This window comes from Centrocercus urophasianus, unplaced genomic scaffold (genome assembly GCF_019232065.1).
Source record: "Centrocercus urophasianus isolate 14NV4802_14NV808 unplaced genomic scaffold, USGS_Curo_1.0 seq_19, whole genome shotgun sequence".
NCBI classification, from domain to species: Eukaryota; Metazoa; Chordata; class Aves; order Galliformes; family Phasianidae; genus Centrocercus; species Centrocercus urophasianus.
In genome coordinates, this window is record NW_024884744.1 from 20,123,242 (window position 1) to 20,150,144 (window position 26,903).

The window sequence follows — 26,903 nt, forward strand, 5'->3', positions numbered from 1 at the left end:
CGAGTGTGGAGCGCCGCCACGCCGCCGCCCGCCCCCGCCGCTGCCCGTCACGCCCCCGCTGCCCGTCCGCCAATCGCAGCGCCCCGCCCGCCCCGCCGCGCCACGCCCCGCGTCACCGTGCGAAGGGCGACGGCGCCCCCCGGCGGTCGGAGGGGGAGATCCGACGGGGCGGGCGGGGACGGGGCTGCGCCCGCAGAGTGGAGTAAATCGGTGAGGCCGGGCCTGGGGGAGCCGAGCCCGGCACCGTGGGCGGGCGACTGCGGGCACGGAGCGCGCCCCGAAGCCCCTCTGCTGCAGCGGGCTATCGGTGGGGAGCCCCCGCCCCGGGAGGCACCGGGAGGAGGGGGCTTGAAACGCACGCCGAGGGAAATCCATTCATCCTGAAACAAAATGCCATTTCTCTTCGTGTTCTGCAAAGGGGACGTGGCCACACATGGACGTTTTGGGGTAGCGTCAGCACGAAGCTGTCCCCCGAAGCCGCCCACAGCTTCGCAGAGGCCACTTTCCCTCGGACCCCTCTCCCACAGGAGGTTTCATTCTATCCTGTAATGGGTCCCGGCCATCACCTCCATCAGCAGTCCCTGACAGCACTGCAAACAGGCAGGGGACGTCACTCCTCCCAATGAGGGGCCCTCTGGTGCCAGTTGAGCCTCTGGACTTTTTTTCTTGCCTGAGTGGAGGAAGGGAAGCAGGGAAAGCTGGGAAGGGGAAATGCTCACAGCAGCTCTTTGACCAAAATCACAGCTCTTTGATCAAAACCAGAGTTTGCAAAGACAGCTTTAAACAGTTACCTCCATTCTCTTTTTTTTTAAAAAAAAAAAAAAAAGAAAAAAACAAGAAGGAAACCAAATTGCTTCCGTTTACAGCTGCTGGGGTTTGGTTACAGAAAGCAAACAATAGGAATTCTGGCTCCAGATAAGAAGAAAACTGAGCTTGCTCTGATCTTTCAGCCAAAACTCTGACTTTCAGGGGTAATTCTGGCAGCGAGCTCAGGCTGCTGAGCACAAACATGACCATCCCACTGGGGCTGTTTCACTGTGGGTGCTCAATCGGCACCTGCTGCCATGCTTCTCTGGTCGAGAAAGGGGACACAGGGTAGCACAACACCCAGCAGCTCGTTTCCCTGCTTCCCAAGGACACGGGATGCCCACGCTGAGGTTTTCCCCTGCCAGCCTCTGGAGGTCAGCAACCAGCAGTGCTGAGCTCTGCATGGGACAGTCCCACTTCTGTAGTGCAGTGCACTCCGCCTCCAAAGGCATTTGTCATCGTCTGAAGGACACAGCAAACCTTCTGCAGCTAAATCATCGCTGCATTTACAGAGGCTTGAAATAGCTGGTAATGTAAAATTTAAAAAAAAAAAACAAAAATCTTGGCGAATTTATGAGGTAGTATCTGACATCGTCCTGCATAAATCTCAGGGTTCCGGGTAAATACAGAGCTTTCCAGGAAGAGTGGGGCACCAGCTAGCACACAGGCAGGGAAGCAGGGGTCTGCCTGTGTGGGAGTCAGCAGAACTGAGACTGCATCCAGACCCTGCAGAAGCCCCCAGCAGAAGCTGCTGTCAAGGCAGGCAGTGGGAACATCGAAGAGAGGGAAATTCTAGCAGGAGAAGGGAGAAGAATAGAAGAGCCATGGCAGAGGCAGACAGGTAGGGTTGCTGTCTTTGCATGAGCTTATGGTTGGTAGCTCACCATGGGCACAGGCCCCATAATGGCCGTGTGGTTGGTGTCCCACCATAAAATCACAGAATGGCCAGGGTTGCAAGGGACCTCAAGGATCATGAGGCTCCAACTCCCCTGCTTCATGCAGGGCTGCCAACCTCCCCATTTAATACCAGACCAGGCTGCCCAGGGTCCCACCAATCTGGCCTTGAACACCTTGAACTCTAAGGATGGGCAGGGCATCCGCAACCTCTCTGGGCAGCTGTTCCAGCACCTCACCACTTTCTCTGTAAAGAACTTTTGCCCTGACATCCAACCTGTCTTCCCTCCCTCAACTTAAAACCATTTCCCTTTGTCCTGCAGTTATCTACCCTTTCAAAGAGTTGATTCCCCTCCTGTTTGTAGGCTCCCTTTAGGTACTGAAAGGTTACAATGAGGTCACCCCGCAGCCTTCTTTTCTCCAGGCTGAACAAGCCCAGCTCCCTCAGCCTGTCTTCATAAAGGAGGTACTGCAGCCCTTTGTGGTTCTCCTCTGGACCCTCTCCAACAGCTCCCTGTCTTTTTTGTACTGGGGGCTCCATGGTGGGCGTGGGGTTGGCATCCTACTGTAGGCTTGTGGTTTGGGCACATGGTTGCACGGCCAGTGGCCCATCATGGGCTCAGGGTTGGTATCCCACCACAGGCATGTGGTTGACACCCCACCACCAGTGTGTTGGCGCTTACGGTGTGGTTACCATCAGTCCTCATCTTCACTGCCTTTTGCAAAACTCACAGTGCAGGGAGAGAGTTTGGGCAGAAGCACGAAGGCAGCTCTGCTCCCCTCCTCCTGGAACTTCCTCCTGGAGCAGCCTTCTCAAGTGGGCAGCACCTGCTGTGGATCCTTGACTTCTGCACTTGCCGTGCTGTAACCACACAGTAAGTGCCAAGAAGCTCACGGTGGAACACCAACCACGTGCCCATTGTGGGATACTAACCACATGCCTATGTCAACTCCATGGCTATGGTGGGATGCCAACCCCGTGCCCATGGTGAGGAGGCGACCCTGTGCCATGGTGGGACACAAACCACATTGGGATGCTGGCATTGGTTGCCCTCCTGCCCCAGTTTACTCCTTACTTGAAGTACCAAGGCAAACTGAACTTGGTATCCAAGGGGAGGAGCTCCTACAAAGGCACACTTCTCTACAAAGGGTGCTGTAGCAGACACCCTGAGCTCTGATACACAGATCTTTCCAGGCTGTGCAGCATTTGGGCACACCAACACAGTACCGAGTGCGTGCACCTCTGATCTGTTTGCCTTAAAGCACGTGTATTTTTGCAGCAGCACCTTGTTTGCATCCCTGATGAGGCCATGTACCACACAGGCAACCAGCCCTCCGGCACACACAGTCAGCTCTGAGTCCTGTGCTCCCAATAGAGATGACAAATGCCATTAAATCCTTACACAGGGCAGGGAGAGGAGAGCAGCAGCGGGAGACCTCACCCCAGCAATTCCCACCTAGTAATTTTAGAAGCCGTGGGTTAATTTTAGCCAGGCTGGCTGAAGGATGTCTCCTGGGGCTTCTGCTCCTGCACCTTTCTAGGAAGAAAAGGTGGCAGGGTCATGAGCAGCCCAGCTCATGATCCCCACAGGGATGATTCCGGGGGGGCTCTGCTGCCCCACCGCCCCCATTTCTATCCAGTCCCTATCAACACCCAGTCAGCTGGCTGGGCATTGTGCTCCCCGTCTCAGCTTCCAGAGGAACATGCTGCTGCTTCTTGCTGGAACACACAGCGCATCCTTTCAGCAAAGAAAAAATAAAAATATTTCTGCTGGCACAGCAAAATGGCCAAATCCCAGCCGGGTGCCTTCAGTGCATTTCTGACTCGTATTGCAAAATCTACTGTTATGCACATCCACACTTTTGCCCCCAGAATTGCCAACATTACTACTTCTGAGTCCAGATCGGGCAGATATCTACTGGAAAGAGGCTGCATCTCACAGCCCCACCTGCCTGGTCCAGCTCTGATTTAGGATCCTGTGCTGTGCAGTGATGTTGGGGTGAATAGAAGAGCTCTCAGATGGATTTCTCTGCTGGCTCTCCCCTCCACAGTCCATACAGATCTCTGTATGACAGGATAAACATTCACTTACAGCTTTATTTACTGAGAATGAGCAATTAAACCAACCCAGATTGATTTATGCCCAGCACAGATAAGTCCTCCTAACACAAGCCAGCTCCAGCTTAACGTTTGGACGGAGTATTTTTTGCTCAGTTTGCATTTTTTTTAAGTCTCAGGCTCAAATTTAACTTCCCTATAGAAGAGCTTTGGGTTCCTGAAGGTATGTAAGCATGGCCACATCTGTACACAACATTGCTGGGACAGGGGGATCCACCGAGTGCATGGGGAAAACATGGAAGAAGATGTAAAACGTGGGCAAGACATGGAAAAAACTTGGGAACACATGCAGAAGACATGGAGAAAACACAGGGAGGACATGGCTTCTCCTTCCAGCTACCCAGCACCTCCTTGGGAAGGAACAGACGCACTTTCTCTCCTTTCTCTACCTCTTACCAGTGAGTCCTGAGTTTTCCACATTATGGAATTCTCAGAGGGTGGTGAGGCCCTGGCCCTGTTGCCCAGAGAAGTGTGGGTGCCCCATCCCTGGAGGTGCTCAGGGCCAGGCTGGATGGAGCTCTGGGCAGCCAGAGCATGTGGGGGGCAGCCAGCTAACAGCAGGGGTTGGGACTGGGGGAGCTTTAAGTTTCCTTCCAACCTAAGCCATCCTGAAATTCTGTGAATTCATTTCTGGGGACCAACCAGGGCAGGGGGAGCCTGACAAATCTCTAGGTTTGCCCCCAGGCCTCTGAGCTGGCATAAGGCCAGTTTATATTTCTTCTGTGGGCAAGAGCCTGTGCTATTTAAATTTTCTATAAAGAAAACACGACCAACAGTATCCTGGTTGGCTTCGAGCCAAGCCTCTCAGATAGCCCAGGTGTATTTAAAGCCAGCCACAGCCCAGATATATGGCTGTCCCATCCGTGTGTGCAGTAGCTGCCCCCACCCTGCAGCACTGCTGTCCCCTGTCCTTCCCATCCTGCACACTCTAGTATTTCCCATCACACACGTCAGCAGTGCTTGCAGGAACAGAAAGCCCATCACACTCTCTATGCGCGTTGGCACCACACCTGGCCAGGTGATCTGACTTCCCTTGAAGCTGTAGCAAACGGCTCTTTCACTGCTACTCAAGTTCACAGTGCAAAGATCGGAGTCAGTGTGCGCTGCACCTCACTTCCTCCTCTGCTCGCCTGTTGTCCTGGCTGCATGCAACAAGCAGAGCAGCTACCTGTCTCACCTGGCAGTCTTCTACATACTCCTGCCGTATGGAGAACATCATAAGCTTCTGCATCACCTGGGCACAGAGGTAAGGGCAAGCAGGATGGGTGCTGGGCCAGGACAAAGAGTCCAAAATCCTGCCTTGAGGAGCTTTTCCCCTTCACCGCTCCGCATGCTGCCTGAATGACAATTCAGAAGCTTCTGGAGAGGATGGTGGCCTTGGTTTGTTGTCAGCGACAAATCCATTTAGGAGAGAGAAGCAGGGGGATCCATCCGGTGGTTACGGCAGCACAGGTGGGCACTGGGGGGCTGCCTGCCCACCTCGGAGGGCAGCAAACAGGAGCCTGCAGCTCTATAGATCTGGGGATTAAAAAGGAGGCTGACACCACGAGGTGCCTGCCCCTCCGTATGCAACGTAGGAAAAGCATCAGTGCAGATGTGACTTCAGCTGTCACAATGCCAGGAGACCAAATACTTTGGGGACTAGGCAGCAGATAGCAGACTCTGAAGGAATTGGGAAAATTCTCATAATGCACCTTGTGTAGAAGACCTTTCCTACAGGTCATTCTCTGCCATCAGACCTCTGCTGAAGCGAGTTAGAAGCAACTTGAATCTTCAAGTCACCGCTGATAACTACTGGCAGTGAATTTCCAGGCTTTGGGCTTGCAGTATTAACATTTAAAAATCACGAGACCCTCAAATACCATGGCACCAAGTCGCACGACCTTTAAGTCAAAGAGGTTTAGATTTCTTTTTCTTTGACTTTCAGTGTCCAAACCGTAAAACTCACATATGTGTACTCAACATATGTGTACTCAACTCCATCCAAGAGCATTAGGAACCCATTTCTCAGCTAAAACCAAGGTTGTGGCTCATTAACTGACGAAGAGAGCAACACCCCATGGCCATAATGCCCCACACCTTGCTGGAGAGCTGCATTACCAGCAGCCTTCTCCACCCCAGGAATTCCCAGCTCTGCTTACTCCTTGTATTCAAGGCCTAGGCTCATCTCTGAACCAGGCACCCCGCAGAGCACACCCAGGCATTGAGAACATGCTGGGTATTTTATTTGTTCCTTCCTGAGACTCCTGGTTCCCCATCTGCAGGACAGGCTTCGTAGCCTAGACCTTGCTACGATGCTTCCAGCCTAGCTCTCCTGCCCCACGCACCCAGCCTTAGGACGGTGCTTAGCAAGTACAACCTGGCCCATTTTTAAATGGTTCTTTTCAATGTAGGTGTGTTGCAATCACCTTGGGGCTTAAGGCAACTCACGAAACACTTTGGGTCTCAATTAGAATTAATGTTCGCCAGGAGCCCAGGCTGTGCACAGCCAGCACTGAGCAGGTCCCTCATGTTTGTGTGGACTGGATCACAAAGAAAAGCTCTTCTGGCAGAGCTGGGAACAACTTTACGTATTTCACAAGTTAAAAGAAGTGAAAGGACTAAATCTCAAAGACAGGATATTAGAAATCTCCCAGTGCCAATGTCCCCGAGCCCAGGCACATGATGCACTGAGTCCTCAGTGTCCCATACATGAGCAGCCCTCATTCAATCTTTTTGCCAAGCTTCCACAGCTTTGATAACACACAGCCCTTAAAAAAAAAAAAGAAAAAAGAAAAATCAAAGCTGGTTTGACAGAAAACCTTGCATCAGCCTGTGTTAATTCAGTTGGCAGAAATCAAACTGTGGAGTCAGGTATTTGACAGCTAGCGCATCGCACCGAATGAAAGCCCTTTCCTGACTTTTTTCTGCATTGCCAAGGTGCACATTTCAGATAAAAGATGTGTTTTTGAGTAAAGCACTCACTGCCCAACCTTCTGCCTCGCTTTCCTTGCTCTGCCAGGCCATATCTGCCCTGGGGCAGAGAGCAGGATGGAAGGGACGGAGCCCAGAGACTTGCAGTGCTGGAGCTCCGCATCGCCCAAAGGCCGAGGGGAGACACCCCAGCCCAGCAAAACCCGTGCAACCCTCTCTATCTGTACGCACGGATAAATATACATAAGGCAGAGCTGAAAAGACGGAGTCAGCGCCTCTCTGAAGCCCTGCAGATCCTGTTACCACCAGCTCCCCAGCGCCCTGCGGAACGCACGCTCTTTGCGGCAGCCGTGGGCCTGGCATGGAGCAGAGCAGATGGCTGCAGTGACTTGGCTGGGGGAAGCTGTCAGCCCCCGGCTCCGTGCCTCACATGATGCTGCCATGCCACCTGGGCCTCCCATGGCACTCCAGGCCACGGAGCAAAGGCGGTGCAGGCATTAAGGCATCGCTGAGGGGTCCTGGCCAAATCCCCAGCCCACCCTGAGCACCCCAGCCCACCCGCACCCCACTGTCCCCTATCTAAGCCATTCTAGGATCTGCTACACACAGCGGTGCTCCCTCATAAGCACCAGTAGCGTGCTGAAAGTCACATTGTGCCACGCTCCTCAGGCCCCAGGTAGAGCTCATTGCTGCTGTTGTGCCTCATCTTCCTCCATTTAGAAACAACCAGGCCGAGTACAGCCCATGGGCAGCACGGCCATGCCAGCTGGCCCTCCTGCAGCTGCGGGCACCAGGAAGGACAACTACCTTTTCTACAACTACCGTTTCTGCAGGGATGGAGCTTTGCAAAGCCTGAGGTCTTGCAAATAGCCTTGGAAGAAGAGCACAGCCCGGTTACTTCAGCATTAATGCAAACAGTCACAAGCATGAGCGAGCCCAAAAGGCTCCTCTTGCAGCTCCAGAGGAGAGCCAGCTCACATCCATACTGAGACAGGCAGCACAGGGCTGGGAGAGCGGCCCCAACTTCCTGGCACTCGGGGAATCTTCCTAGATCACGTTACGTGCATGTGTCCTTGGCTCGTCTCTGTACAGTTGAAAAACACCGTAAGGGGAGCCAGCTGATTGAGGCAGCCACTTTGCAGAGCAAAAACCCAGGGAAACAATTCCCTCCTGTAATGCTAAATTGCAGAACTGCTGCTTTCACTGAACCGCCCCGTTTTCTTGCACTGCAGCAGTCGGGTGCTTGCAGCGTGCAGCAAAGCTCCTTGCATGACCTGTCCCACGTGGAAGGCTGCTGGTGCATGGGGATGTTCCTAGGCACTGCCACCACACAAATAAATAACGATAATAATACTCAGGGGGGGCTTGCTAGCACGCCCTGTCATCTGAGCCAGTGTGGATGGAAAGAGCACAGAGCTGGCTGCGGGGTGCTGCGAGCGATTTGAAGCCACTGACATTTGGCCGCCGATCAGGACAGGCTAGCTGTGTCTTCAGAAAGGAGCACAAAGCTCTCCAGTGAAACCAAGACGTGGCAAGCCATCAGCATGCCAGCACACAGACCCACGGTCCCCTGCTGTGCTGGGGCAGATGGTTCCCTGGTGCACGGCGTTCAGCTGCAGCCACCCTCAGCGGGCCGTTCTGACCAAAGTCAACACTTTCAGGGTGATGAAGACATTTGGACAAGCACCATTCCCCATTTACACAGCAGCGCAGTATCAAGGGCTTGGGCCTCCCTTTGCTCAAATAACCCTAAAGCAGATGGGGATCAGGAGAACAACAGGTGCCTTCCCAACCCACAAGCTGATGGCTGTGTTGTCCTTGCAGGCTGTGCTGCTGCTGCTGCAACAGAGGCGAAGACAAATCCACTGAGCTCAGTTAAGTCGCTGTGGGACCAGCAATGGGATGGTGCTGGCATGGAAGCAAGCAACTCCAGGCACTGTGCTGGTGCATGGAGGGCATGGCCTTCTCTCTTCTGCTCTGCCACTTTCTGGGATGTGTGGGAAATATCAAATAACTTTCACTGATCTCATTAAGGGGAGAGGCTAAGCTCCAAAAGAAGTAGTGCCAGGGAGATGATACAGGAATTACTAATGTTGCCTTCCAAGTTCTGTAATTACCAGGAAAATTACAGAAATAGCTTATCAATAAATAGCACAAATTATAGAAAAGAATTTTTGATTGGAACCAACGCAAAGCACTGCCTCTTATACACCAGTTTGCATCTGAATTTGCTCTCCTCTTTACCTCTCTGAGAAGACGTAGATACCTTATGATGTAATAAAGTATTTAAAGGGAAAAAAAAAAAAAAAGAGCTAAAAACAGGATCTTTACAACATAGCGACCAATAATCCTTCCACCAACTTTGGTCATGCTGAATCCCAGTATGCCTGCTCTCACCTTTAAACACTGTTGGGCAGGAGCACAGGGACAGGAGGGTGGCTGGTGGTCACTGGGCGAGTAACAGGCTCAGCTGGGCACAGCACTGAGCAGCACCCTGGGCACCTGGCAGTGCTGCAGGCAACGAGAAGGCAGAGGCACGTGGGCTCAGTGTAGCAGGAGCCCCCAGGGCTGCACCCATCCCACTCCCAGCAGGAAAGCCACGCGAGGAGCACTGTCCTTGCAGCCACCTCAATGACACAAATAACGTGCCGCACAGCTGAGGGGGACAAATGGTAAACCTCCAGCTAAGAACAATGATAATGAAAGCACAGAAGTGAAAATTCATTACCTGCATCTGTTCAGGAGCTGCCCTGAGGGAACCTCTCAAGCTTTCTGGGTTGCTTTAACCCTCTGAGTCCTGCTCCTGTGCTTGCTCTGATGTGCTGGCTCTGATTCCTTCCCCTCCCCTTTTTTTTTTTTGCCACTTCTTCCACCAAACAACCAGCTTCTCCTCCTGGTACTGTGCATACAGACCCATAGCATCATGCCATTCAAAGCTCAGACTCCTAAAACTAGGCGGGCAGAAAGAAAAGCAATGTGATTTTTGATCAGCTGTTCCAGGAGAAAGCCTAATAATGCTTTATCCTATTTCCAGCAGCACAGGTGGAGGTGAGACCTGCAACTAGACAAGGCCAGCAGCCCAACTCCACAGGTGAGCTCATTTCCTCCTGAGCAAAGAAGTCTTCCCTGTGTGAGCAAAAGAAAAAGGAGACCAAAAGGTCTCCTAGGGCAGGTGGATGCATTTCAGCACTGCTCTGAAAATTGGAGGCGCCCGTCTGCTTTTGTAAGGGTGATGGGGATGAGGAGGGCATCCACCTCCTCCCAGTGCCCTACAGAGCTGCAGGTTAGGCAACGTACCAGCATACCTGGTGGCTTCAGCCAAGACATAGCTCTTCCAGGGCATAGTAAAAGGTCTGGTGAGGTGTGAAGGCTTGACAAGAATAGCTTAGAGTTCTAGGCTTTGCTCACGACCGAGGTGAGCAGCCCTGAGAGCAGAATAGTGCAGGCAGCCTACGTGTGGTGGTACCAAGTGGCTCTAGAGGAGGGCTACAGGGGTGGTGTGTGGAGGAGAGTGGGGCTAACTGGATGGGGCTAACCTATGCATCTGCCTCCTGGCCCATGCAGGGGAAAGGCAGCCCCAGGTAACACTCACCTCCTGGTTCTTTGCCAAAACATGATCTTACATGTGGTGGAAAGAGTTCTGCCTCCTCTTAGATATGTTCCTCCTGTTAGCCAGCTTTGCGTGTTGGAAGGGATGTGAGGCTTCCTTTCTGGCTCCAATGCTCACTCCAACTTGCTGGTGCTAGCTGTGCTTCATTCTCTATTTTGCTACTTCTTCATCAGAAAAAATAACTGTCACTCCTCCTGGTACTGTGCACATAGGACCATTTCTGGCCTTGGAAATACGTGAGGTCAGCAACCAGACCTTCTGCTTTAGGACCCTTATGTAGCAAAACCATCCTAATTAACTTTCCTCACTTCCAGCTGGCATTGTGTTAGAAGAGGATTAGTGCCTCAACAACAACACTCTGCCTAGCTAGGATCACCCCCTGATCTACAAAGGCCAGCAATAAGAAGCAGATCTGTGTTCTGACAGACATGACAACACATCTGGGCACTGGCAGACTTGAGGATGCAGGAAGACACAGATCCAAAGCACTGTCCCTGCTGTTCCTGTGCCAGCGCCTGGCCTCCCGCTGCACCTTAAATCCATCCCAGCCCCTCATGGCAGGCCTATCCCAGCCACCAGCTCATCTCCTGGCTGCGTGGATACTGGGAAACCAAGCACGGGGGTTTATAGTTCAATGGAAAGTTCTACTGCCATCTTAAATCGTAAAGCACAGCTGCTGACACAGCAGAAGCTGCAAAACGAATGGAGCATTTGAGCAATCTGAGGGGTTGGAGGCCGTCGGGAGGAGAATAAGTGCTGTGTCTCACAGCTCTGCTGGAGGGAGAGGGAAAAGAGAAGTGAAAAGGGGAGATTAAAACTCATCTGAATGCCATTGTAATGCTCTGTGCGGCACGAATGTGTCCTGGCACTTCGAAGTTAGCCTGCAATTGAGAGAAAATGGCAGCTGAGATTCAGTGTCTGCAAATACAAAACAATGTGCATGGCAAAAAAAAAACAAAGAAAAAGCAAAAAAACCCAGCAAATATGTATACAGACACATGCAATAATGAGCTCTAAAGGAGCTCTGGGCTGGGAAAAGGACCCAGGGCATCGCTGTGGATAGGGCTGCACCACCCTAGTGGCAGGTGGGCAAAGGGCGCAGGAAGAAAACAGAACTTGTCCAAACCCAACAGTGCTGCATATGGAACAGCTGACCTGGCTTCACGTCTCCAAGTTCACACCTTGCAGTACCAGCAATGGGGATCTCCTGTAGCTGCAAAGTCCATCAGAGGCTGGGAAACCCCTTCTGCACAGCCTCCAGATCTGCACTGAACACGAAATGCCCACAGAAGAGTTAATGCACACTCCTCGGCCAGGCAGCCTGCAATCTTCTTCTCCACCCAATGGGGCTCAAATAACCTAATTCTTGTTCTGCATTTGTATGGGCTCTCCTTCCCCCGGATCACCCCTGGAGAAATGACAGCTACGTGGTAAATACGTGTAATCATGCCACTCTGATAGCTTCTCTTGTTCTCTGGCCATTAATTCATCTCCCTGGGACTTAGGTGAGCATTTTGCATCCCGCAGCAAATTCAAAGAGCTGCTTTTATTTTCAAATCAACACGATAAGAAACCTTTCTCCTTTCCCTCTTCAGAATGTAAATTTTTAGTTTCAAAAATATCCTGGCACACAGACAGCTGTTGCTGGCCATGACCTTATCTCAGGCCAATGACAGATTTCCCATGCATGAGAAATCACAAGGCTTTAACAACCTCCTGAATGCCCCAGTGCCAAAACCAGAGCTCGGTGCTGATGGGGCCAATAGTGGGGACGGGAGGACATGGCAAAGTGCTGGGTGTGATGTAGGTCAAGGTATGGTGGTACCTGGTGACCCTGAAGCCTGGGTGATTCCATGAGCAGCGCCCACCACTACAAAGCCTTCACTTTATGATGAAACCACAATCAGAAATCTCTCTGCTCCACCCTCAGGGTATTCTTTGCTTGGGAAAATAGATGAGCAAAGAAAAAAGTCCTGCAAGAAGAATTGCCTTTGCCTCGATGTTCACCATTTCTAGGGTTGCAGAACTTCCTCCAAATGCTTTCATTTCTGGACATACACCACAGCCAGGTCATGGTGATGGCAGAGCGATGCTGTTGGCTGAAATGACCGAGTCACTGTTGAAAGAAAGAAAACTTCAACACAACCACGGACAAAATGCATCGGTTCTGCTCCCAGTTCCCATGGATTTGTTCCACGGGGGGCTTGCAGCACTCCAGCTCATAACCATGATGTAGCTCAGCTGCAGCAGTGCTGCCTTCTTTTGTCAGTGGCTTCTGCCCGGATTTGTCCCTAGTGATGCTGTACCACCACCTTCCTGGCAATGGAAAGGAGCCATGCAAAGAGGATGGGAGCATGCAGTGAGGAAAGCACCAGGATGGGAGGCAGCAGCAGAGTGTGTCATGTTGGTGGGTAGACACTGGCGCAAGACGGACAGCAGGATGAAGCGGACAGGCAGCCCAGGAGGGCGAAGGGCTGTAACCACAGCGGCTGCCCATGGGAGAGGGATGGCAGGGAGGAAAGGGTGCTGCGGGCAGGGCCGGAGCCAGGCAAGCAGCGCTAAAGGCCAGCAGGCAGGTGGCGAAGCAGCGACCAGAAAGTCACCGCAGCAATAAATCTCAGGGAGCGGAGACGGGCAAGCCCCAGGTGGCTTGGCAAGGCTGCTGGCGAGCCCAGCGGTGCCCAGGCGGTCCGGCCAGCAGCCGCACAGTGGGACAGAGGCCAGAGATAAAATTAGAAAAGCGTTTCCCTGCCAACCCCGGAGCCGCTAACCCTGCAGCACTGCCCTGTTTTTTGGGCTGGGGGTGTCGCTGGAAAAGTAGGATTTTTTGCTCCATGCCGCTCCCGCTCGGTGCCTCTGCAGCGGGAGAGGAGGGGGAGGATGATTTGCTCTTTCGGGACAGCCCGTTTGGCAGCAGGCGGCTGCCCCTGCTCGCTCTGCTCTGTGCACCAGGCGTGGTGGAGAGGCAGATCCCCCCCCCCCCCCCCAGTAGCGGCTGCCGGTGCACTTTGATTCCAGCGGCTCTTCCCAACCACGCCGGGCTGCAGCTCCTCTCTCAGCAGCGCAGGTTATGATTATTTCTGTCCCTAAGCATCCTTTAAGTTTCCACTTGAGGACAGAATCAGAAGGGAAAGCCTTTTAAGGATTTCTGCCCGCTGGGGAAAGCGAATCCCCCCCCAAGCCAAGAGAGCTTGCGAGGGGGATTTGAGTGCAGGCAAGTGCTCAAAGCCGAAAGGGCAGAGAGAGGGGAGGGGGAGCCCAGGGCACGCTCTGAAACCAGAGCCCCCGGCCGAAGCGCGGCTCCTTCCCCCGGGCAGGTCGTTCTCTGCCTCCTGGCCGCGCTCGGCTTTGGCAGAGCACGGATGGTGACCGAGCGGGGCAGCTCGGCGCGGCGGCAGCTCAGCGGTGGCCCTGCCGCGATGGGGACCGTGGAGCTGAAGAACGGTGCCGACGCCGTAGCGATCAACCTGCTGCTCATCGTCCGCCCCGAGCGGAAAGGGCAGAGGGACGGACTGACGGACGGCGCAGGTAAAGCCTCGTCCCAGGGAGGGGAGGGCTGCAGGTGCCGCGCCGGCTGGGGGCAAGGAGCTTTGGAGCAGGGCTCGGGCTTTTCCCATTCCACCTGTTGCATTAAAAACAACAACAACAACAACAAAAGCCTAAACTTTTTTTTGCAGGAGAGCCGATTTCTCCTGCACGCTGCTGGTGTGTGCCGCTGTGCACCCCGTCCTGCCCCGTGAGCGCGAGACAAAGCTGCCGGGTGCGAGGGGCGTGCAGGCTTTGTCCCCACAGGTGGCTGCCCAGAGCCATTTATAGGTCCGGTGCCATTTCCCTGGCTCCCAGCCTCCAAGGGGGGGTCTTCCAAAAGGCTGAAGCCGTGTTCTGCAAACGTAGGGAATCCTCCCTGCTGGAGGAAAGGGGGGAAAGGGGAGATTCTGCTCGAAGCCCTCAGGGGAAGGCTGACTGCTGTGTTGATGCCCGCTGGTTTGGGAATTGATAGCAGGAGAGAAGGGAGCTGCATGGAGAGACCCGATCGCCGTGCTTGTCCGCACATTTATGTGGGAAATAACGCCCAGCTGACACCTCGCTGTGCCAGCACTGCCTGCCAGCCTCATATTTGTGTTGTACAGGTCTGAAGGATGATGGAAATGGAAACAGCAGACCGCAGCCACCTCCAAAGAGAGACTTCAGCGGTACGTTGTCTTCTCATCCTGCGTGTGGGGAAACCCCGCTATCAAAAAGCAGCATGCAGTGTCCACCCTCCAGTGTTTGGTGCCCAGCTCTGCAACGTGCTGGGAGCAACCTGTCCCCTTCCAGCACTCCATAGGCTTTGCAGGGCACAAGATTCTTGGGTCACTGGGCAGGAACCCCTCCATGCTCTCCTCGCACTGCAACCAAGATGCGTGTTGGTGACATTGGTGACGGAGGTGTTGGAAGGGCAGGTAGCTCTTTCAACCCCTTGGTACCACAGGGATTAATGAGTCCCCCCTTTATCATCCACATTACCATCTCAGTGGGCCACTTTCTTCCCCACATAGTACAGAGCAAACTTGCAGGATCCTCAGCTTTCCCAAGAGCCCCACGCTGCCCATACACCCCCAAGGTCTGGGACAGCCCGACATTTTGGCTGTGCCCAGTGTGGTGAATGCACATCTGGGCATTTGCCACCCTTGAGGGTATGCAAGCTCCCATGGCCTCTGTTCACATCACCCCATGCCATCACCTCATCCTGCACCACCATCTCACCCCATTCCATGTCCCACCCAGCACTGCATGCAAGCCCTCATCCATATCCACACTGCTGTGCAGAGCTGACACTGGGCTCTCTGCTCTCCTCATGGCACTCAGCTGTCTATCTTCTTACAAACAGGCCAACAAGCCCCCAAGGAGCTCCACAAGCAGAAGCAAACTGTTACTTCCTACACTAATGAAGGTAAGTGGCCACCCAAGGGATATGAGTTTTCCAGAGCAGAGATTTGGGGATCTCCTGTTCAAGCAGTTTTGTAACAAAACATGCTGGGTCAGCCCAAACTAGCAAAAAGTGCCCTACAATGATCCCACAGGAACTCAGAAAGTCCTTAGGTCCTTCCAGTCCCAAGCACTGGGGCACAGCAATACCTCTGAATGCTTCTTTTGGACTTCTGAGGACTGTTAAGTTGTTCCCAACATAGCTACAGCAAGCAGACAAGTGCCCATGAGTCCCATACCACAGACACAAAGTCAGGAGGTACGTAGGGACATTGGAAAAGGGCCACCAGTGCCCTGCATCCTCTCAGGGTGGGACAGCATTGCCATCACCCCCTGACCTCCAAGGGCAAGGAGGGTGCAGGGCAAGGAGCCGTCCCACAGCAGAGCAGGGCCAGCTGCGCCCCAAAGAAGTCATTGGCCCACAGGATTAGTTTTTATCATTTTTTAAGCGCCGAACTTACTGGAAAGAGGCATCCCACCATGCTAAACTTGTTTCTGGAAGAAAAAAAAACATTAAAAATCTAATTAAAAAAAAAAAAGAGAGAGAGAAAGGGGAAGTTGTTGGCAAGTAAAACGCCCACAAAATCCAAAGATAAAAATAATCTTGAAAAATAAAAAAGCACCCCTTCAAATATAAAACTCTAAGGAAATCATGGTTTGTGCCCAAAGGGACGCCGCTGAGAAGCAACTGCATAAGGAGGGCTGAACCCCCTTACATGCTTGCCCCAGAGCACAGCCTCTTTCAGACAGCCTGGGTAACTCCTTGTAAGACTTCCTGACATGTTCCTTCCAGTTCTCCATTATGGCCAGAGCAGAGCTTTGAGCAAAGACCCCCAGTCTCCAGCGAAGCAGTTGGGAGCATCTTGGCGTGCAGAGCACCGTGCTCCCAGCCACTGCTGCCCCTCACAGGCAGTGGCCTTTGCCAAAGGCTCTGGCATCCCAAGCCAAGTCATTTCCATAGCTTTGAGCCTTTTTATGTGTTATTCCGAGAAAAATCAATGAAAGCCATTGATTCTCTGTTTACCGTATCTCCATCAAGGACTACTTAATAGGGCAATAAACCTCTTCTTCAGGCTGCCACGTGATCCTCACTGAGGACTTCTGCTTTAGCGCCTGTTACACTATAACAGACTGCCTTCTTTTTTTTCTTTATGAGAACTGGGAAAATTTAGTTTTTTTTGAGATCTACATTAGGAGCGACCCTGGGCTTTCTTATGGTATGGTTTATTTGTTCTGCCAGGAAAGTGCAGAGCTCTGGTCCCTTCACAGGGCCAGAGGTGCTGCCCGTTTTGCTACAGCTGAGCCATTTCAGTTGGACTTGATGACCTTGGAGGTCCTCCCCAACCCGGATGACCCCATGATTCTAGATTTGGGCAAACATGACCTGGGCTTGGCTCACGCACCCTTTGGCTTGATGCCACTCACCTTCCCGTTCTCTTGCTGATTAGAGCTCCTTTTCCCACTGTGTTTGTCACCATTTCTTTCAGGAACCCACATGACAGTGGAGATCCATCCCAAGGGCACCTCCCCGCAGTTCTTCAAGAAGCTCTCCTTTGGGAAAGGTACGTTCCTGGCTGGGGAACCACCATGACCATGGCACAGAGGACATCCCTCCCTCTGCAGGTGTCACCCCTCTGAGCCAGGGAAACATTGCACCTCTATGCCAGGTACCGACTGCCATAACCTCACAGTACCTTCAAAAATTGTGTTGGTGTCATTACAGGTCCCCGGAGATTGCCCAGCCTGAGAGGCCAGGACAACAAAGGTGAGGCTGCCAGCCACCACACAGCCAGCCCCATGCTGGGGTGTTGGCCCTGGAAGGAACCCAATCCCACCTCCGTCACTGGGACTGTCACCTCAAAGCTCTGGAGATGCCACCAGCCCCTGGGCCAGGTGCCACTGCACATCCTTCAGGCCATTCATGGTTTGGCTGGCATCTGATGTCTCCAGCCTTGGGGTTACAATGGGAGACATCCAGCAGCCAAGGAGCGCAGAGCACAGGGATAGCCTGGGGACTCAGAATTCATCTATTTCTCTTCCTTCTTCTTCTCTTGCCAAGAACTGCTCATCTCACACTTTCTTGTATTGTCTTCCAGCTTTTGAAAGGACCGAAGCCCCAAGGCCACCCAGTGCAAAAGACCTGCATGGTAACTATCTGCTGCACCCTGTCCCACGCTGGCCCCAGGTAGAATCACAGAATCATTTGAGTGGGAAGGAACCCTTAAGGGCCATCTAGCCCAATTCCCCTGCAATGAACAGGGACACCTACAGCTCCATCAGGTTCTCAGAGCCCCATCCAGCCTGACCTTGGGTGTTTACAAGGATAGGACATCCACCACATCTCTGGGCAAGCTGTGCCAGTGCCAGGTAGGAATCCCATCACTCCTAGAAGCTCCTGCAGGGCACAAGGCAGTGATCCGATTTGTACTACCATGACCACATCCACCTTCCCAGTCCTCCATACATCCATAGTGGCTTTGGGACCATCACACATTGGAGGTGTTCTCACAGCTCCGTGCCCTGATGCCAGTGCTGCAGCCAGGATCTGTGCTCACCTCCCAGCTGCCCAGCTGACACGCTGAGCTACTCCAGACCTCACATCTGCACTAAGCTTTTGCAGCTATAACCTGACAAAGATGAAAACTGATAACCAATTTTAAGAAAATATCCAGCTCCCAAAAGGCGACAAGTAATTTTCGGAGCAGTATGTACCAGGAACATTCAAACACATAAATCTGCTTTCTTTCTCCTACGGTCAGCCTAATAGCCCTTTGCAGGGAAAGCTGAGATAAACAAGGCTCTGCCTGCATGGGTGCCCTCACACTCGCTGTCCCTGAGCACCCACTGCTGCCATCCCCTCAGGCAGGAGCAGCCCTCCCTTCCCCAGACAATGACTGCTTGTTTCTTCCCAGTGTATCCATGGGACAAATCCTCTCTGAAATCCCTGGCAGTGGATCTACAGAAATTTGAGAAGCTGGATGCCTATGCATTAAAAGTAAGTCTCACTTGTGCCTCCGTCCCTCTCCCCTGCACACATCAGCAGCAAACACCCCTCTTTGGGAGGGAACCTGTGACCAAAAATACATCTTGCTCAAAATGTGGAATTAGAGCTTTGTACTTCTATATTTAATGAAGCTCAAGCCACAGCAGTGTGCGTGCTGGCAGGTGGGCTCTCAGCAGCTTTAGCAGGACTGGGATGAGGAAGGCAGGGGATCCACACTGCAGTGCTTTTTCATGCCAGTCTCACAACGCTTCCTCTTCCACCAGGTGAACACCAAGAGCAGCGTAGAGGAGCTCGTCCAAACCCTGCTTAAACAAGCCCGGACCGACCTGGAGAAAGTCCGTGTCATCTGGATGTGGATATGCCACCACATAGGTAAGATGGGATCTTCCACTGAGAAGACAACACTGCTGCTCCTGCTCCCATTACGCAGCTGTTGTAATTTACTCTGTATTTTGTGAGTGGTTGGTGGAAGGAAGTGGTCATGGCACTGAGCTATTGGAGTTCAGGAAGCATCTAGACAGCGCTCTCAGACACAGGGTGATTTTTTGGGTGGTGCTGCATGGGACCAGGAGTTGGACTCAGTAATCCTTATGGGTCCCTTGCACCTCGTGACAGTCTGTGATTTGCCCAGAAATGCACCCAGAGTTTATTCCACCACCTCTGCTTCCACACTCCCCATCCTAGCACTGCAGGACCCTGTAAGGTTTGCATGCACATGATTTCTTACTATCTGATGGCTCTGCCACCCCTACACAATTTACTGAAAGATGCAACCACAGCTGTCCCACCAGCAAAGCAGCTGGAGCATGAAGACACGCTGTCAGGCACCAGAAGTCAGTTGTCACATCCAGAACCCTTCTGCCCCACCAGAAGTTTTGTCCTCACTACTGCCCTGAATCCAGTTTCCAGCAGGTTCCTAATGGTGTTTCTCTGATGGACACATCAGAGCAGGACCTTAGAGAGGTCAGCTTTCATAAAACCTGTTTGGTTGCTGTTTCTGCCAATATCAACACCCTTCTGACCCCATGGGAAACACCGTCATGAGTCTCCCTTGCTTCTTCCTCCCAAACCCCAAAACAAGCAAAACTGGAGTTTCAGGAGTAACCGAGATGTAAAGAGAAGGAAGGAAGCAGAAGGGAAACCTCTCCCATCCGGAGAGTGTGATGGTGGCCAACTGGATTTCCAGGTTGCTTGCATTTTGCAAGAGCAGTGAGGTACTGGAACGGCTGCACAGGGAGGTGGTGGGGTCACCATCCCTGCCTGGAGGTATTCAGAACTGTGGGGACGTGGCACTGAGGGATGTGAGCAGTGGGCAAGATGGGGGTGGGCTGGGGTTGGACTCACCCTGGTTGTGCTCACAGAGATGGAAGCAGTACCAGCACTGCCCCCACGCTGCCTGGGGCCTTGGGATGAACTTTGGCTGTCTTCCTTCCTGCAGAGTACGACGTAGTGGGCTTCCATAACAAAAGCCTGCGGCTGTGTGAACCCACGGACGTGCTGCGGACGGGGAAGAGCGTCTGTGAGGGATACGCTGGGCTCTTCCAGCAAATGTGCAGGTAAATTAAGCTCAGGAGCATTCAATGCCAAGGAGGGTTAACATCTGTTGTCATCTGTGTGCCTGTTCTGTCTGCCTTTGCATTGACTGATGTGACTTTAAGCAGGACGCAGAACTTCAGCTTTCAAACCACGCTGTGGAAAAGCAGCAAGTCCTGGAAAGGTCAATTTGGCTCCCTCCCCACTCCTTCCCCAGCATAATTTGCTTTGTGCCATCTGCTGAGCTTCGCATCGCATTAACATAATGGCAGATGAAAACACGGAGATAATTCGGTTAGCAGAGCCTGGGTTTTTCCTTCGAGTGTCTGCAATTGAAGGTTAAAAGCATGGCAGGACTCAAACCCAAAGGAAGGAGCTGCCTGCAGCACACTGCTGGGGCAGAGTCAGGTGAAGCCCAGCAGGAGCTTCCCCAGCCCTCCTGCCAAAACCCAGGTCCCCACAGCCCCACGCTGCTCCCAGCTGCCATCCATTGACCATCAGTCGTCAGCAAGCACCATTGGCTTTCCACACCATCCCAAAAAATTTTGGAAGGTTTTCACCATCAAATTAACAAAATCTAACAGGAAAAGGACCAGTTTTAAAACACACAAATGCCAAATGCTAATGATACTAACATGATAGATACTTCCAACCAATATCCCATGGCATCTGATCTTGCTTTTTGAAGAGTAAAATAAAGAAATAGGATGACAAAATATGAATTTATAACCACATCTTACGAACCAGTTATTAGCAGTTAGAAGCGGGGGAAATTATCATCTGTTCATTAAAAAGCATATGCTTAGTTCATTAAAAACAATCCTTCCAAGGAACTCTCTTCCTATTTAAAGGCTACGTTGGTGCACCCTGCATCTCTCCATTCCAGGCTGGGTAGCAATTCTGGGAGGCAGGATGGCTCCCATCACCCAGTCTATCAATGAGCTGAATACTCAGCTCCTTCTCTGAGAAACCATAACCAAAGCCATCTCTTTCTTGCAAGACAACCCTCTTGTTCTCCCTTCTCGTGGGTGAACTCTCCAAGTCTGGAGAAGCCAGATTTGCTTCTTTTTCCAGATGAAATCATTAAAGTCAGCCTGAAATCAAAGGGAAGAAGCTGCCATTGAACTCAAGTGACGCCCATAGCAAGATCCGGATTGTTTCCTACTCCTTTTGAAGCAGAGAAACAACTCACCACCTTGGTGCACCAAAACACTTAGCCACCTTGGTACACCAAACAGATGTCGGCAACTGCTTCTCAGCTCATTTCTTCCAGGTTCAGATCCTTGCATCTCAGTCATTTTCCACCATCACGTTGCCAAGTCAAGCAGGAGATCCTCCATCTTTCCCCTGAGTGGTGAATTTATCTGTGTAAGGTTCTACACAAGAGGCGAGATGAGATCCCACGCTGTTCTCACCAAGGCCATTCAGCTCCCACAGGATGCTGTAGCCTGCTTTTGGCCTGGTTAGTATCAGAGACCATCAGTGGGACGTGCTGATCTTCCACTTGGGAACTCTGAGCACACTCGAGCACAACTCCTGCAGTGCCATTTCTGGTGCTTAAGTGTGAGCACAGGGCAGGATTCCTCCCGCAGTGTTCTGCCTGCACACCCCAGCTAACAAGAGGTCTGGACAGCCCAGGAGCATTTGGTGCTGCTCCCCATTCCATCAGCAGCACACTGGTGATGCCCATCCCTGAAGGTGTTCAGGGCCAGTCTGGATGGTGCCCTGGGCAGCCTGAGCTGGTGGGGGGCACCCAGCCCACACCCGGGGTTGGGACTGGGTGGGCTGTAAGGTCCCTTCCAGCCCAGCCATTGTGTGATGCTATGAAACTGTTTGGAGCCATTCCCCTTACAGCAGCATCAGCTCCAAAATAAAAAGTGCCCCTCCATGAGCACCGCCGAACTGCCAGCAACCAGCCAGTAACCACAGTTATCAGACCTGGCTTCTTTACAACGATGCTAATTATCTTCCCCATAAATGCCACTGTTCCCCTCCCTGAACTCAGCCTGCATTATGCAGCACACACAGTTTGTCACTGAAGGTATCTGCTCCAGCAAACACGCTTCTCAATGAAGAAGAAAAATGTCAATACCGTCCTACACAAAAGACAATCCTCGAAGTGTGGCAAGTTGAGATTAATGCTGAAATGCGATGCTAACATTAGAGTCAAAGCAGAGAGCTCATTAACACACTGCTTATTTCAATCCTATTTACACTTCAACAAGTATTCATTATATATATATATATATATATATATATATATAAAGGGAAATGTGTATTCGTTTGTAGCTTGAGCAAGCACAAGGCCACACTGTACGGAAATGCAATCAGACCCCACAGCACTGTGAGGTCTGAGGCTGAGCCTGCTGCCAAGCACTGGGCTTCCTGTTCCAGAGAGAGCACAGGCACGAGCAAACACACTTTTAATTTGTAATTATGTAGGCTAATTGCGGAGAGCATCAAAGGGATTCCGCTGCAGAACAAGACAGAGAGCAGCATGGCACTCTGTCTTCGTCCTCCTCCACCAGCCGTTCTGCACTCATGGTGCATCAGGCAGAGGGGCAACTTTCCAAAAAGGACAGAGAACATCTCCTTCCTCCTGTGGAACACTCCCCAGTGCCTATGCAAAGGCTGAAAGAAAAGCAAAATCCTTGTTCCCTTTCAGTTTTGCAGGGATCCAGTGCATGAAGCTGTCGGGGTACTCCAAGGGCTACGGGTACAAGATTGGGCAGACCTTCCAGGGGAACTCTGACCATGCCTGGAACGCCGTCTACCTCGATGGGAGGTGGCACCTCCTGGACAGCACCTGGGGAAGCGGCACTGTGGACGATACCTCAACCAAGTTCACCTACAGGTAAGGAAATATTCACTGTCTAAGCACAAAGACCTACCACAGAGGTGAGCAAATGGGCAAGGGGAAACCGGTGGCAAATTTCATGTGGCACTGCAAGAGCTGAAGCACTTGGGCTGCCCATGCAGGGGATGGAGCATGTTCCTATGCAGGCAGAAGCTCAGCAGCTTCTGGAGGTGCTACTCGGTCCTTTGCTTCCATTCCTTGTGCTTTGCCTCCATTTAAGCAATGCAATGAGATGCTGGATTCCTGGCTTTTGGCTGTCCCAGCAAGTGCCTCACTTTCCAATGCCAAGAAGAGCCTTCCTCCATCCTTGGGAGCCTATCATCACAGGGACAGCCACACGCCTTGGTTTTATCCAGAAGCATTTTGCTTTGGAGATGCCATTTTCCAGCACTTTGCCTTGGTGATGGGAGGCTCCGGTCCCTTCTCTCCTTGGAGATCTTCAAACCCACAGCCCTCGGCAGCCCGAAACGCTCCAACTTCCTCCCACAAAACCACCACCACAGCACAGCGGAAGAAATAACTGCTTATCATTACTCATTTTCCTTTCATCTCTTCCTCCTCCTTCCAGATACAACGAGTTTTACTTTCTGACTCACCCGGCTCTCTTCGTGAACAATCACTTCCCAGATAACAGCAACTGGCAGCTCCTCAAACCAACGCTGACACTGAAGGAGTTTGAGAGCAACCTGCAGCACAACAGCGACTTCTACAAGCTGGGGTTGCTGGATGCACACCCACAGACAGCCCTCATCCAGACAGGTAAGCCCTTGTCATGTCAGTACCCACAGTGCAAGATTAGAAGCATTGCTGTTCATCTATTAGTAAATATAACCTGACAACGAGATTAAAGCCTTTTGCCGAGTTCCAAATTTTGATTTACAGAACAGTGCATAGCCAGGCTCTTCTTTATATTTCATACTGAGCACCCTGAGTGCACCCTGCAGCTCTGACATGCAGAGAACCCTAAATTTGGGGTCACCCTGCCCAATCCCTTAAAGGGCTGCAGGAATTAAGCTGGTCCCCATGAATGCAAAGAACACAGTTAAAACTGAAAGGCAACAACACTGAAGGGTTTCATGTCCTCCAGCACGCTGTGAACGGGCTCGTAGGGCAGCAGAGGATCTCATGTCTGTGTGCCTTTCTCCAAAGCTCTTTGGGGCAGCTGCTGGGCTGAAATCAGGCTGAGCCCATCAAAGTCAGCCCTCTTCGAGCACACAGGCTGCTGGCACTTGCACTGCACACACGCTTTCATATTCCACAGGGACACTTTCAGTTTATATTCTACAGGAGCACAACTCCATTTCAGTTTATGTTCTACAGGATTAATGCAGGCTTGCGAGCCAAGGCCACTCGGACCTTGCTCTTTCTGAGGGGCACTGATTTCTGCAGACAGCTGCAGCTCCGTAGGGCAGTGGGTAGGTTCATTTTCCATACAAAAAATGCACTAGAACTCCAATGTGGTTTCTTTTCTTACCTATTTCATAGAAAATGGAACAGCCACCATATCAGTGGAGTGCCGCCCTTCCACACTATTCACCTTTAAGCTGGAGGGAACAGACGAACACGGCTTGCTGACCTTGCGGAAGCAGGGCATGAAGCTGGAGATCTACCCCCAGAAGACGGGACGCCAGGAGCTGCAGATCTTTGCCAGACCCTCCAAATCCACAGAAGACGTCTACACCTGTGTGCTGGAGTACATTGTGGAGTGCAAGTCCGTGGACAAGAGCAGACGCTTCCCAAAGGACCTGCACCAGCCCGTGGGGCCCAGCTGGTTCACAGAGAAACAGGGCTTCCTGCGGCCCTCGCACCCCGACCCCATCATCCACACCAACGACGGGCGCTGCTCCCTCACCTTCACCATGGGGAAGGACATCAGCATCCTGACCTCGCTGCACACCGACAGCAGCAGCCTGAGCGAGGAGATGAGCAGGCAGCACATCATGCAAATCCACCGCGGCAACCAAGTGGAGTTTAAGGTGCACCTGCCCCACGCGGGGAGCTTTGTCCTGAAGTTCTTCACCAAGAAGAAGTCAGATCCCGGCAGTTACACCTTCGTCTTCAACTACCTCATCACCTGCCTGAACACTGAGGTGAAGTGGCCCGCCTTCCCACTGAGGTACAGCAGGTGGGCAGAGGGCTACGAACTGCTGGAGCCGCTCTCCAGGCTGCTGCCGGCCAACCGCAACGTGCAGTTCAAGCTCAAAATGCAGGGCATATCCAAGGTGCTGGTGCAGGCGGGGGACACCTACACACTGAGCCTGAGCAGAGACGGCTTCTGGGAGGGAACCTGCAACACCGCGGGGTGCACGGAGCTCTTTGTCATGGTGCATGAGAACGCCAACCACGGCTACTACTCACATATCCTCAAGTACGACGTTGAGACGCAGTAATGCCTCCTCTTCGTTCCCCGACTCTCCTGCACCACCCAACGCACCCCAAAACCAGTACAGCTTTAGGAGATCGTTCGTTCTCCCAAGCAAAGTTGTTCCTTTGGCGTCTTCCTGCAAGACCAAGGCCTCAGAGGAGTACAGAGAGAGAAAATCCCATTACAAAGGGATCAACCCCCCACCCAAGTTGCAGTAGCACTGCCCAGGAAACACTTTGGAGAAACCAGTGGCCATCTGGCCTTGGGCCTTCAGCAGCAATGGCTGCTTTCTAAACTATGGACCATAAGAGAAGTCTTATTACGACTACTTAGAGTAGCACCCTCTGGTTCTGAGCAGCACTATCGGACACGGGGAATTTCAGGTGATTTAAGCCAGGTTTCTTTAGACATCCCAGGAGAGAGAAGTGTTGGGAAGGAGATATAAAGCGACGTTTTCTTGTGCACTTCATTGTCTTACGCATTTTAGTGATACTGCGAAATGACTTCTTACACCGAATCTTAAATTCAATAAACAAAATAATTTTTACCTTTTTATATTAGAGCATTTGAACTGTAAGCACTTTTTTTTTTCCCTGTAATATTAGCACTGCAATCGTATCTCAAGCATAGAGGTGTTCGCGCAATTAAAAATACAGCAAGATGGAGAATAAAGCTCTTGATAATCTTTCCTTCCTCCAATTCGTCTGTGCAGAACTGGAACTGCTGAGCTCACGGGGCTGTGTGAGGCTGAGTGATGGTATGACCACATACAGCACATCCCATAACCTCCCCCTGGAGAACCATAGTGCATACAGCTGTCTGATATGGAGCTCACCAACACACCCTGTAAGGTCAATGTCTTCATACACCTCTGATGTTAGTGTGACCTGATGGACATTGTGTTTGCTCTTGGATTTACAATAAATCTGTTCTGGTTTTGCATTCTGTTTCATTGATCAAATGACACAAACTCCTCCTCGCAAAGATGCAGCATCCTGCACATAAAATGTGTGGGTTATCCCAGTACTTCCCTCATCCCCACCAACCAGGTGAGAGTTTTTCATACTTTGAGACAAGGAAGCTCCATACATGACATAGAACCATAGAGTAATTCAGGTCGGAAAAGACCCCTCAGTTCCCCAAGTCCAATCCCAGCCCACCCCACCATGCCTACATCCCTCAGTGCCACATCCCCACAGTTCTGAACACCTCCAGGTGACTGCCCCATCTCCCTGTGCAGCTGTGCAGTGCCTCACTGCTCTTTCTGAGATTGAATTCTTCCTAACATCAAACATGACCTTCCTCTGATGCAACTTGAAGCCACCACCTCTCATCATATTGCAATTATCTGGGACCAACCCCCAGTGTGCCACAGTCTCCTCTCAAGTATAGAGAGTTTGAAGTCCTGCCCTCCTGTGGGCTGGCACTGCCTCAGTGAGCACTGGGTGCCAGCAATGGGCACAAAGGGAACAGAGGACATTTCCTTGCACATCGTTGCCCTCTGCCTGGTGACATCTTGGGGATCATTCCCTCCTCTCCTGCAAAGTGCTGCAGTGCTCAGACCTTGCAGTGACACGCACGTACATAGGCACAAACATTTAATACTTTAAAGGGAAAAGTGACCAAAAAGCACATTTACAGCCACAACTGCAGCATGCTGGAGGCAGGCAGAGCCTGCAGCAGCTTCAGAGACACTGCCCTGCTGCAAAGAGAACTACCACAACCAAATTGCCACCTTTGTCTTGCAAGCATAAAGCAAACACCTGGCTCAGCATCTCATCAACATCTCAGATGTGTAAAAGATTCTCTGGTGCTACTGGAAGCACGAGTTCA

The 26,903-nt window shown here is 52.0% G+C and overlaps 1 protein-coding gene across 3 annotated transcripts; it reads left to right on the plus strand.

The window, feature by feature from the left end:
• The first annotated feature begins 4,847 nt into the window (after positions 1 to 4,847).
• On the plus strand, positions 4,848 to 25,974 carry KY (kyphoscoliosis peptidase). 3 transcript variants are annotated; one of them, XM_042821161.1, is made up of 14 exons: positions 4,848 to 5,066; positions 8,558 to 8,607; positions 9,768 to 9,824; positions 14,474 to 14,536; positions 15,214 to 15,276; positions 16,799 to 16,873; positions 17,035 to 17,076; positions 17,408 to 17,458; positions 18,224 to 18,306; positions 18,579 to 18,687; positions 19,754 to 19,871; positions 22,514 to 22,702; positions 23,274 to 23,464; positions 24,191 to 25,974. In XM_042821161.1, exons 1-14 carry the CDS (start codon positions 5,026 to 5,028, stop codon positions 25,093 to 25,095), a joined length of 2,037 nt encoding a protein of 678 aa, XP_042677095.1. In that variant the 5' UTR covers positions 4,848 to 5,025; the 3' UTR covers positions 25,096 to 25,974. The 3 variants fall into 3 exon arrangements, with proteins under 3 accessions (XP_042677095.1, XP_042677096.1, XP_042677097.1); XM_042821162.1 differs by having other exon boundaries at positions 9,771 to 9,824; XM_042821163.1 differs by lacking the exons at positions 4,848 to 5,066; positions 8,558 to 8,607; positions 9,768 to 9,824 and adding an exon at positions 13,706 to 13,871.
• Positions 25,975 to 26,903: the final 929 nt, after the last annotated feature.

Excerpts from the sequence above, each read along its gene's own strand:
- KY (XM_042821163.1), top strand. The coding sequence starts at position 13,706 with ATGGTGACCGAGCGGGGCAGCTCGGCGCGGCGGCAGCTCAGCGGTGGC. Across the intron at positions 14,537-15,213 it reads TCCAAAGAGAGACTTCAGCG|GCCAACAAGCCCCCAAGGAG; the intron begins GTACGTTGTCTT and ends TCTTACAAACAG. Across the intron at positions 18,307-18,578 it reads TGGATGCCTATGCATTAAAA|GTGAACACCAAGAGCAGCGT; the intron begins GTAAGTCTCACT and ends CTCTTCCACCAG.